Genomic DNA, 12,702 nt, shown 5'->3' with positions numbered 1-12,702 from the left:
GTCTTTTGCTCCACAAGGCCCTAGAAGGAAAGTTCCAAAATGAAATCTGTAATGGTTCGTTGATTCGGTTATGTTAAAAAAGTATTATTAAAAAAAATCAGGTTGATATCTTTAAAAATAAGGTCAGAACTCATATTTGTAGTGTTTTGGGGGGTCTATTGCTCCACTAGGCCCTAGAAGGAAAGTCCCAAAATGAAATCTGTAATGGTTCGTTGATTCGGTTATGTTAAAAAAGTATTATAAAAAAAAATCAGGTTGATATCTTCAAAAATAAGTTCAGAACTCATATTTTTAGTGTTTTGGGGGGTCTATTGCTCCACAAGCCCCTAGAAGGAAAGTGCCGAAATTCAATTTTCAAAGAAATACGTGTATATCCAGTCATATAAGAGAGCCTACAAAAAGAATTAGGTTGATAACTTTAAAAACAAGCCCACAGTACCCTCCCAAACTTTGGTACTGAATTTCATTTCCTATAAGTGTACAAACTTCCCCCCCCCCCCTTATTAATTTGTACATATTACCTACTATAAATAACAAACAATTTGGTACCACTGAAGAAATAGTCGTAACACTGTTTTAGTAAAAACAAGACAAACATAAAAGTTGCACATATCATCAACAAGTTAATGATTGTCAAGTCCAAATAGGAAGTCCATATTAGATTATAAATGTTACAATAACTGTTATTTTGAATTTAGGATTGCTTGAGCTCTGGAGACCGTTGTTACCAGGCTGGATATTACAACATGTTCTGGATCAACTTGTCCTTGTTAGATTACAGGTACAAGAAGATTTTTACTTATTGAAATGAAGATTAAAACAAGGATGATAACATCTATGAGTACTAAGTAGCATAGCACAAAAAAAATGATAGGACAAAGTGAGTTATGGAGCAGAAATTCAGAAATCTTAAAAATAATAAGGGTTATGTCTTTTGAATCATGACCGACAGACAAACAATCACTTTTCCCTTGCCGAACGAATAATGGTCGACAAAGTGAATTATAAAGTAGCTTCGCTACTAAAAAAAGTTGACGCCATTTTATTGTTTTTTAAGTCTGTAAAGGTTACTTACTGTTTTATACCCTTGCGCTATTGAGCTGATTTTACCAATCCACTGAATTATTTTGTGTACTTTTATTATCGGCTGCGCTCCTGTCATCTAAGATAGCTCAATTCAAATGGGTAGGTAAAAAGGTGCCAGAAAAATAGCCTAAAACCATCCCTGAATCTATGTGAAGTAGTTCAGTAGTTATTAAAATCCTAAGCTTCAGGCAAAAAACCTTAGTTCTTCATATAATGGGATATTTATTAAGGCTGAGGTAGAAATGTGGAACCCTGTACAAGACACAACACCTATCCATACCTGGCTACATCCCTGGTTGCCACCACTTGGCAACAGGCTGGAAATCGTGTACCCTACCATCAGAAACAAGCTGGCAACAGCGCTGGCAAACTGGCATCCTACAGACAGGTATAACATACAACACACACATTGGTCTAGTTTTAACCTTTTTGACAAAATATATTGTATGTAACCAACAATCGAATTAATTCGGGGGAAATATTTCTTGAGCTGTTTTAATATATTGTATGTAACCAACAATCGAATTAATTCGGGGGAAATATTTCTTGAGCTGTTTTAATATATTGTATGTAACCAACAATCGAATTAATTCGGGGGAAATATTTCTTGAGCTGTTTTAATATATTGTATGTAACCAACAATCGAATTAATTCGGGGGAAATATTTCTTGAGCTGTTTTAATATATTGTATGTAACCAACAATCGAATTAATTCGGGGGAAATATTTCTTGAGCTGTTTTAATATATTGTATGTAACCAACAATCGAATTAATTCGGGGGAAATATTTCTTGAGCTGTTTTAGTGGGAAATTCTTAAAATTAAAAGATTTTCTCGTATTTATTCGAAACCGATTAATATCCGGTGGATTAGAACCAGTTCTTATCCATACGAAAAAAAAATATGTCTAGCATCGTATTATATCCAGTTTTCTACGAGTATAGAAATATAAATCATAAGATTAAAACAAGTTTTTTTAGCCCGTGCCTTCTGGTTTTAATCTTACATTTTATATCCGCAGAGAGCTGTTTATAATACAAAGGCCATTTTTATATTTCCTCAAGAGTTTGGTAAAATGAATTATCAGACTCAAATAGTTTGTACATTTGTCTTTGTTTAAAAATTAGGCCTAAATTACTTTGAACAATTAATAGAAAAGAAATTTTAAATCTATCTATCCGTTTAGGTCTGCCAAGATGATACTTTTACCCTGGAAGGATGTATTTACCCCTGGCTCCATGCACACATTCCTTATCAAGAATATTTACCCAAAATTGGAGACAGCACTTCTACATTTGAATATAAATCCTATAAATCAGGTAAGTAATAATATTAATATTCTTCTTTTAATGAAACTAGCAGCTCCGTCCCTAGAGGTTTCTAGGGGCACATGAGGAGAGGGGAATTGAATTCGATACCTAATCCATTTTTTATTTTTTTAAAAAAGGAAAATACTAGATTTTTGGGGTGGTTTGGTAGAGGGAATTTTTTTCTAGAGGCAATTTTTCTTCGAGTGTGGTGGTACCCTCCGACAAAATAGTTTTAAACTTTTCCAGGAGCTACCCTGTATAGGAGAATCGTATCGGTTTAGCAGTTAGCGAGATCCTTAAGTACAAACAAACAGACAAATATCCGGTTACTTTATTATAAAGATTTACAATCGTACACTACATTTTCGCTCTTTTAGAACTTTCATTTTGTTTTGATTTCAGGACTTGTCCCTGTGGCATGCAGTGGTTGATTGGTTGGACCTGATACCAGGTCAGGCTCTGGGTGATATGATGGCTAAACATTTCTTTCCTCGCTGGTTACAGGTAAACTGTCATTTGCATACTCTATTATGTCTCTCGTCCAACCTCCCCCCTTTAGTTTTTGGGGCAAGATTCATTTTTTTCTTGGCGATTTCTCTTCGGATGCTAGTAGTTCCTTCCTTCAAAATAGTTAAAAATCTTTCAAGGACTTATGAGAAGCTAAATTGTAAAGGAGAACTATATCGGTTGAGCAGTACAAACCAAGTACATTCTTTCAGATAGCAACAAACTCGCGTAAAGTTACATTTTTAGTTTATTGGTCGATTTTGACAATTTAAAAGCGTAAATAACATGAGCACGGATAAAATCCTTTGTCTTTGATGTTCTTTGACCAATGTATTGTTACAGTTCTAAATATTTCTTAAATAGCATAAATCCTGCCCATGACATTGATAAATCTTCTTTGAAAAGTACAATTTATTCAGACCAACGATTGGCAAGATATATACCTACAGACAAAAAACAACCTTTTTATATTATAGGATAGTAAAAGGAAGTGACGAGTATTTATATATTTAGGTGTTGGCTGCCTGGTTGAACTCCAACCCTAACTATACAGAGTTGATAGGATGGTACCAGGGTTGGAAGGGTGTTATTCCCCCACCCTTGCTTAACCATCCCATGGTTGCTGACCAATTACAACAGGTGAGTTTGAAAATAGTTTTTTCTCGCATCGTATTATAAACGGCTTTCCGCGGATATGGAATGTACAATTATAAGATTAAAACTAGTTTTTTTTAGCCCCGAGGTGCCGAAGACATAGTTTTTTCGTATGGATGAGAACCGGTTCCTATCCACCGGATTCGAATGAATTTGAGAAAAAATTATTATATTATTCTTTGTAATAAAACTAGGGAGGGAGAGGACATTGGGCTGTTTATTATACTAGTCCCCAAAGTTTTATAATAACGTTTTCTTATTCTATGGGGACTTTTATTGATTTTTGATTGGTTTATTTATTAAGTTGAGTATCCAAACGTTTCAACATTTAATTGTAATCTAAAATTGACGTAATTCTGTGTATTATCATTGGAGATGTACATCAATTTATCGGCCATTGTCTTATTCCTTTAGATCTTTAAATAAAACATTGATTATTTTTGTAGGCCCTGCACATTATGAATCGCAGTGTGTCCGGTGGTGGACCTTTATCCAGTCAGCCTGGGGCTATGGAGAATGTTAAATATATGACTAACAGGTAGATAACTAAGTAGATAGATAGATATAAGATAGACAGAAATTGGATCTTTATCTAGTCAGCCTGTGGCTATGGAGAATAATAAATTATGATTAACAGGTAGATACTAAGTAGATAGATAGATAGATATAAGATGGACAGAAATTGGATCTTTATCCAGTCAGCCTGGGGCTATGGAGAATAATAAATTATAACTAACAGGTAGATACTAAGTAGATCGATAGACAGATATAGGACCTTTATCCAGTCAGTCTGGTGCTATTGAGAATGTTAAATATATGATTACCAGCTTGGTAGATGGGAAGATATGTGGATAGATCATAAGGAAAAAGGATAAGAGGATGAATACTCACCCCCTTTTCTTGGTAAAATACTACTTCCCCATCCCTAAATTTAGAAGCAGACAAAAATCAAAAGCCGCCCAGGGCTTTTTGTAAGTCAATCATAAATAATAATGTGAATAAAAAGAAAAGCGATATTTAGCAAACAGCCGTGGGCGGTCAGAATCAGCTGAATGTTCATTATGAAAAAAATTTCCCCCTTTTTAGAAATAGAAGGATTCATCTTTCATGAACAAATTTTTTAAAATAAAAATAAAATTCTATGTAATTTTTAATCAAAACGAAAATATCTAATCTAATATTCTTGCCCTAAATATGGAAATAGTAAAAAGTAAAAAAATATTTTTTAATAATTTTTAATCCTCCCATTTGAAAAGTAGTGGAATAGCAATAAATTTTAGCGCGGCAACAGCGCTGAGTAGGCCTCTAGGCCCACTGCCTATTTTCGTCTTCTAGTTGCTTCGATTCCTCTCTTTTATTTTTTTCTCTATGGGATAGATGGATCGACAGTAGAACCACATAATATTATCCCGTAAGTTCCACAGACAGTCGACAGACAAAATAACAGTTAGCTGGACATTATATATACAAGTTCAAAACAAATAATAAAAAGAGAACTAAACAAACAGACATATGCAGATGGATCAACAGACAAACATTAGTATTCATAAGTTGATATACTTAAGTCTTCCTAAAATGATTTACCTAAGACAATTTAAAATTGTTGATAACGTCTTCTACTATTACAGAGAGATGAACGGTGGGCGAGGCATGCTTGCACCTGGCCAGGATGTGGGCAACAGGAACAAGTTTGATTCTATCAGCGAGGCTGTCAAGACCAGCAGTCAGATACCTCAGGGTTTCAAGGATTTGATTGCCAAACGTTGTGAAGAGAAAGGCATCATTTTCAGGTTAGCAACAATTTAAACAGCATGCAGTATTTCTATTATGATATATGTAAGAGCTACATTAAGTAAATAGTTATATCAGCTACGGCCCTAGAGGTCTTAGTTGGGAATCGAATCTCCATAGTTAAAAACCTTCCCATGACCTATGAGAAAGCTACATTTTATGTGTAAAGGAGAACCATATCAATTCAGTGGTTAGCGAGATCCTTCGGTATACAGACAGACACACATCCTGTTACTTTTATATACGGATGTCAATACATTTCAATTTTTACTGTAAAAAAAAAACATCCCCACTTAAGCTGACTTAGTTTCCTATTTCAATGGATTTATCATTACTTGGATGTTACACTATAGATTTTCATGTTCTCTATTAAAGTGAAACTCGCAGCGGGCTAAACTAACGATACCCGCTTCACCACATCCCCTTCCCTCGTAATAGATGAACGAACTGACCAATTAACAACAACTTTTACCTGCCATAATAATATCGACATATATTTTATATCCATTCCTATTTCAGACCAGTACCTGGACGTCTGCGGGAGGGTAAACAGATATACCTGTGTGGAAGGAACCATTGCTACCTGGACAGAAATGTTATCTTTGTCCAGGATGACACCAGATGGGTCCCAACCTCGCTTAATAGCTTGTTAGATAACTCTTTGTAGATTTTTTTTATTTGTACAACAAAATAAAATATTTGATATTGTTTTTAAAAGTCAAGATAGCTTTTATTATTTTCAGGCATATTTTTTAAAGATACCAGTTAATTTTATATTTTATTTCCAGTGTGGCTTCGAATCCGATTTATTTCCGCTGGATTAAAACCGGATCTAAGTCATTCTGAAAAATCAAATATCGTATCATAGAGAATTTTCCACGAAAAATTTAAAAAGAATCCGTTTCTATTTTGTTTCCTAAGGCTTTTTGGGCTATGAAAACTGAGATTAATTTTAATTTTTTTCTTTTTACTATGTGTGGATAACTGTCTATAATACGATGCGATAAATAACTAATACACAATTTCATTAATTGTTCTAGTATCATGAAATGTTGGCATATTACTTTGAAATATAATATTATATATATTGAATATCTTTCATTTCTTTTTTGTTTGATAGCGAGGCTACTCTACTAGATTAATTAAGATTATTTAATTTTAGATGATTTTCTTTTAAGTATTAAATTATATTTATTAACTAGCGGCTTCGCCACTAGCCTCTAGGGGCTTTGCCCCAAGAGGTGAAAAAAATTTTTTTGGCGAAATACGTAAAAGGACCAAGGAAATCTTCTACAAAAAATAAGAAAAAAATGGGGGGGAATTTTTGTTTTTTGGGGGGTTGGGGGTGTCCCACCCCCCAAGAAAATAGCCTAAAACCACCACAGGACCAGTAGGTATATTCCCTGAAGAGAAGAATCCGATCGGTTCAGTGTTTACCGAGATCTTAAGGGACGGACGGACAGACAGACATCATTCTACTTTGTATTATTGATATGAAGGATTAATGACTTTGAATACCTAAAATTCACCAAACCTTTTAATAATTTCCATATTTTTTCAGCTGTATATCATCAGATATAGAGGGGGGGGGGCATTGGGCTGGTTTTACAATATTCCCCCAAAATTTACAATAACGTTTTCTTATTCCATGGCTCAACGACTTTGTGGACTTTAATTAAATTTTTATTGTTTGGTTTATGAAGTCGAGTGGTTAACCTCTAATTGTAATCTACAAGACTATAAAAGGGGTAATTTTGTCATGCGAATAATTTGCTGTCAATTGTCTTAGGTCCCTAAAGCGAAAAACAAAAATATTGATGACATTTATAACTTCAGCGTAACTACGCTCAACCTCCTAAAGTTTCCTTCTTACTTCCTAATTTCTATGAGATATAATATATGCATTTCAATCATAAATATTCATATTTTTCCATTTTCTGTGGGTGTGTTTACCTTGACTTTTCAATCTTTTCTACATTTTATCAGTAAAAAAAAAAAAATACTTTAAAAATCCTTGATTTACAGGTCCGAACTCTCGGCCCTCGGTTCCCTTTCTGCGGATAACTATAAAAATGTGATGCGAAAATCTACACATTATCAACTTTTTTTATTCAAAGTAAAGCTTTAAAGAATTCTGAATTGTAAAGTATATCTAAGTATGACAAACCATAGTTAAAGAGTCGAGTGACTGCTACTTAAATTTCGTCAATTTAGGTTGAAAATATGGACTTCATTTATTTGTCAGTTCATCCAGTATAAGGGGTCAAGTATCTATACATCGATTACTATAACATACTACGATTATAAATTCAAGCTTAAATTTCATGGATCTTCCTTTTACTCTAAACATATTAATGTTTACTTTTGCAAATGCGAAATTTATACGAATCTAACTTTGCTTTTGTTGGAAGTTTAATTCCCATTCATTTGTCGTTTCTATTCCATATAGCAGACGAAATAAATGAAGAGTGGGCAATGGCCTTTTTTACTATTCGCAGATGCGCCCCTTATATATGGGTTGCAATAATAGCAGAAAATATATTAAAACCATCCTGGAACAATATGTGAAGATTCAATAAAGGATACATACATAGGTCCATTGATATGTGAGATCTCAACGCTCAAGAAAAAAATAACTTACTACTTTATAAAACCCAATACTGTGTGTTAGAATAAAAGAGATATACTGCTTGGGCTATTTTAATTAATTTTTTTGTTAGAAATAAAACCTTTTATTCATCACTTTCAGTTATTTATCAAACCAGCTAGAAATCATTAGTCTAATAAGTGATTTAATATTCATGGCATTAAACTTTCACTAACTGTACAGATTATAATTTGCATTAACTTACACAAGTATACAGATAAGAAGGGCTCGGCAGCCGCTAAGAAATGCAGTTGCCAATTTGCAATTTTAAATATAAACTAATTGACATGGGGGGGGGGGGGGGGTGTAATAATCCTTTTAGTTTTTTTTTGGGGGGGGGGGCATTTATCCTTATGGGTGCGCAATGTAAAAAATTTACTTGATTTGTAAAAATTTGTATAAAGGGGGGGGGGGAAGTAGTAAATCTAATATACATATTTCTAAATATTTTTGGACGTGAATGGCACCCCCAAGTTTATTGGGGGGGGGGGGGGGAACACCTCTTTTACCACCCATTGGACGTTCCTGGTAGCATAATCTTTTCATGGTTGTAAACATAATTTTGATTATAAAATGTGGCTGAACCGTGCAACATAAAATGTCATTTTACAAAAGATATGAAAAGGGAGAAGAAATGGAATAAAAAGGGGTTAAACTTAGATTTTGGTTTTAAGCAAGGATGTTGATATCCTTAAAAGCTGATCAGTCCAAGCTTTAATAATTATGTATTCTACGAAAGGAAAAGAAAATGTTTGTTCATGTGTTAGAAATTGCTTAAAGTGCTAAAAGTTGAATAGGGACATACTTACAAACTAAGGCGTAATAATATAGTAGAGATGCCACTCTTATGACATAGTGCCTAATCGTTACAGGAACCAATTGGTTGATAGAATAATTCTAACATGTCAAAGTTAATTAATTAAAGAGCTATTGTTTAAATTAACGTACTGACTTTCTCGTATTCATTCCAAACCGGTTCTCATCCATGCGAAAAAAATTATGTCTAGCATCGTATTATATCCAAATTTCTAGGAATATAAAAATGGATTTTATCTTATAATTATACATTTTATATCCGCGGAAAGCTGTTTATAATACGATGCGAGAAATAATAATTATATTTTGCAAGATTTAAAATCTACACGATTCTGATGTCCCTTATTTATAAACATAATAGACGTACATATCCAAAACTAAGAAAAGCTTTGCGTTTTAAAAAAGGGTTGAAAAAAACCAAATAAGGGTTTATACTTAGATTTTGTATTCATATAGTACAGGCTCTGTAACATAAAGTTAGTTTTTATAATGCATATTAAGGAGGGACGGGGCACTGGCTTGTAAATTACACTGGTAGGTACCAAAATTTTTAAAAACACGTTTTCTAATAGATTGGCTTAGTTTATTATCATAGGTGATTTATATCAATGTATCATCTATTGTTAGCGGCAGTCTATCCTAAACAGCAGGCGAGAAAATCGCATTTTCCGTTGAGCGTAATGGACTGACAGACAGACAGAGAGAAATAAAGAGTTGCTTCGCTACTGATAATATTTTTCAACTCACTAAGCGAGTAACAATGGATATAGGGATACACATGGATATTATGACAGGGGGAAATTTTTCGTCAATTTAGCTTGCTAATATGGACCTTATTTACTGGTTTTTACGTTCATCCAGTAGAGAGGATGTGTTGGTTCTAAGAGGGCGGATGAGGGGAATCGTTATTTTAGCCAGCTGTGAGTATTACTTTATCAGAGTACATGAAAATCTGGTGCAACATACTTGTAATAATATATCGATTCGAGTAACTTTAGCAGTTAATTAGCGAATATATTAAAGTTTATCAATAGATAATATTTGAAACATGTCATGCAGTCATTTTAAACTTTCTATGTTAAAGGGCGAATATAGGTTTGATATGATATGGGCTTATTTCAAGCGTGCAATTATATAGATTATAAGTAACTTAAAGACATTGACATAGTTAACTGTATAAGTCCGTTTCTAGCCTAAAACCGAACTGATTCGTTGATATAATTACGCCATTTCGCGTAACTTGTGTGGTTCCCTAAGGAATCCAAACATCCCTGCATCACACAAGGCTGCGTTGGAAGGTTGTATTATAAAGCTTTTGTTCAATCATAGTCATAATGAAGACGAAAGGAATGGGAAAAAAAAGGATGCTGCAACTTTTACTTTTGATCAAATAAATTTTTCATAACATAATTTTGTAAAAGTACATTGAAAAAGGGAGGGCTGAAAACTAATTTTAAAAAAATATTTCAAAATTAAAATATTATGTTTGTTTGCTAAAAGTTGCATCATGTTTGTGTCTTTACCCAGGCTACAAAGGGTAAATATATTTTACATATTATATATTTTTATATAAATAAATTGTATTCATCATGAATAAATCTAAAATCTTAGTAGAGAAAATGAATTTAAAAACTTAATATTTATCTTTATGATGCACTATAAAGCAAAATTTTTGACGCTATTTAAAATTTGAATAAAATACTATATAATTAAATAAAATAAATATTTAAATTATCATTTAAGATGCATGCCAATGAAATAAGCAATTAAACTTAAGAAAACTAGTCAAAAAAAGTCTTGTAAAGGGCTAAAATAAACGATGTTGTAGGCCATCTCATTTATTATATGTTGAAGAAAACACAAAAATTGTAAAATCTACTTAAGGATTTTTTTGAATTTTTAAATTTAACATAGATATTCTAAAACTATGCAATGGCACCTTTGATATAAGCTCATATCATATCGAACCTATATTCGCCCTTTAAACTTGATAGTATAATTTAATAGATTTTAAAACTACAAAGTTTCAACATTTGTACCTAGTGTGTCCTGGTAACAAAAAGAAAGTTTTTTTTAGCCCAAATACGTGAAGAAGCTAAAATAACAGCTTAAAACAATCCCAAGACTTAAATCTTAAACTACAACAAAAAATTATTTAGTCTCTTATCCCCAACGTTAATTAGGAATTAACTTGTAAAAAGTTTGAAATTTGATCAAGACCATAACAAAGCTTTCCTAAAAATTGAAAACATAAAAAAATTGACATCTTTCAGGACACACTAAAAAAAACTTTTATTGATTAAGGATTATTGGTCAATGATAAGTTACTTGTTGGATTAGAAGGACATTTTGTATTAAATTTATCCGGATATGTAAATTCTTGTTTATTTGGAGGTCAAATTATGACACCATGGAAACTGTCCCAATTTTGTATAACTTTTGCGGAACATGTTCCAGTTACGTCATATTTTTCTTTCCCGAAAAAGAGAAGGGGGGAAGAAAATCTCTTCAAAAGATGGGGAAAACCCATTTTCTCCCATCTCTTTTTTCTTCCCCCCTTCCCTTTTTTTCTTTCCCCGTTCCCTTTTTCGGGAAAGAAAAATATGACGTAACTGGAACATGTTCCGCAAAAGTTATACAAAATTGGGGTGAACTGAAATTAGTTTCCGAATGTGAACACATTTTCCTAGGTGTTTCCCAATCCTATCTCAATATTTGCTACTAGCTAAAAAACCTTCAAACTTCCAAAAAAAAAAATCAAAATTTGAAAAATTAAAACTTTGAATGTATAATGTATAAATCGTTAATACATTCAAATTTTGATTTTTTTTGAAGTTCGAAGGTTTTTAGCTAGTAGCAAATATTGAGATAGGATTGGGAAACACCTAGGAAAATGTGTTCACATTCGGAAACTAATTTCAGTTCATCAAAATTGGGACATTTTCCATGGTGTCCAAATTATTATATCTTTATCATAATTAATACAAAAATTTCGGAGGGGAAAAAATTTAACTTTTTGGTTGTGTTTGTGACATTTTTTGTAGAAGCTGTTATGTGTGTTCGGTTTTGTTAACTATTTTTGTTCGCTTCTTGTGAGTGTTATCATCCTTGTTTTTCTTAATGTCATATCTTAATTTTAAATCTAAGATTCCCATGACCCTATTAGAAATTGCAATAAAACTTTATTAGTTTACTTAAATCTCTTACTTGCTGCAATCTTTGTTTTGTTTTTGAAATGATTTATTTGTTTTACAGAAAAAAATCATACATGAAAAAATAAGTAAAATACGAAAAAAGTGATTAAATATTAATAACTAACATATTAAACTAACTACACAATTAAAATATTAATGTTTCATTTGGTTTGATGTTTAAGTTTCAGTTTGTTAGAGTTGATTGGTTTGATTGATAGCAAGCATTTAGGGCAGGAGTAGGTTAATGGTGTTGGTGGGTTTCCAGTTTCAGCTTACTGGGCTCTTTTGGGACTTACAAAATTGAGGAAAAGTCAAAATTGTAAGGCAGTCTTAAAATAACAAGGATGACAACATCCATAAGTAGCGAAGCACAAAAAATCGTAGATGGGAATACGTACAAGTAGATTTAAAAGGTTTTTACTAAAATAAAGAATAGATTTATTGGATAAAATAAACATGAAACCTTATTTTATTTTGTATGATGACGATGGTCAAAGTAAATTATGTTAAAGATGTTCATAACAATGAGAAAAATCATTTTGATACTGATATCCCAAAAAAGTTTGAAAATTGGATCAAAATAAACAAAGATATGGGGAAATATGTAAAACATATAAAATAGCCAAAAACCTGATAAAAGGCAGTCTGGCCGCCATGGTTGTTTCTTAAACGACAAAAAATTTATTTTTAAATCCTTA

At 32.5% G+C, this 12,702-nt stretch overlaps 2 protein-coding genes across 4 annotated transcripts in view; one reads left to right on the top strand and one right to left on the bottom strand.

The window, feature by feature from the left end:
• The window catches only part of sip1 (septin interacting protein 1), a 32,518-nt gene extending 26,079 nt beyond the window's left edge, over nucleotides 1–6,439 (top strand). Inside the window, exons 15-23 of one of the 2 annotated variants that reach the window (XR_013877521.1) lie at nucleotides 699–781; nucleotides 1,317–1,474; nucleotides 2,272–2,404; nucleotides 2,798–2,899; nucleotides 3,416–3,541; nucleotides 4,003–4,094; nucleotides 5,185–5,346; nucleotides 5,867–6,206; nucleotides 6,388–6,439. Coding sequence is in view for 1 of the 2 variants with exons in the window: in XM_080153477.1 (XP_080009603.1) it covers nucleotides 699–781; nucleotides 1,317–1,474; nucleotides 2,272–2,404; nucleotides 2,798–2,899; nucleotides 3,416–3,541; nucleotides 4,003–4,094; nucleotides 5,185–5,346; nucleotides 5,867–6,014 (1,004 nt within the window). In the remaining variant the exon portion in view is untranslated. Of the gene's footprint in view, nucleotides 1–698; nucleotides 782–1,316; nucleotides 1,475–2,271; nucleotides 2,405–2,797; nucleotides 2,900–3,415; nucleotides 3,542–4,002; nucleotides 4,095–5,184; nucleotides 5,347–5,866 lie in introns of both variants that reach the window. The other variant, XM_080153477.1, reaches the window with a different exon arrangement.
• Nucleotides 1–12,702, bottom strand: part of Phf5a (PHD finger protein 5a) — a 164,722-nt gene that overhangs the window by 32,662 nt on the left and 119,358 nt on the right. The gene's annotated exons all lie outside the window — the stretch shown is intronic.

This window comes from Acartia tonsa, chromosome 3 (genome assembly GCF_053477335.1).
Source record: "Acartia tonsa isolate MP-2025a chromosome 3, ASM5347733v1, whole genome shotgun sequence".
Classification (NCBI taxonomy): domain Eukaryota; kingdom Metazoa; phylum Arthropoda; class Copepoda; order Calanoida; family Acartiidae; genus Acartia; species Acartia tonsa.
This window is presented reverse-complemented; position numbering and strand designations above follow the sequence as displayed.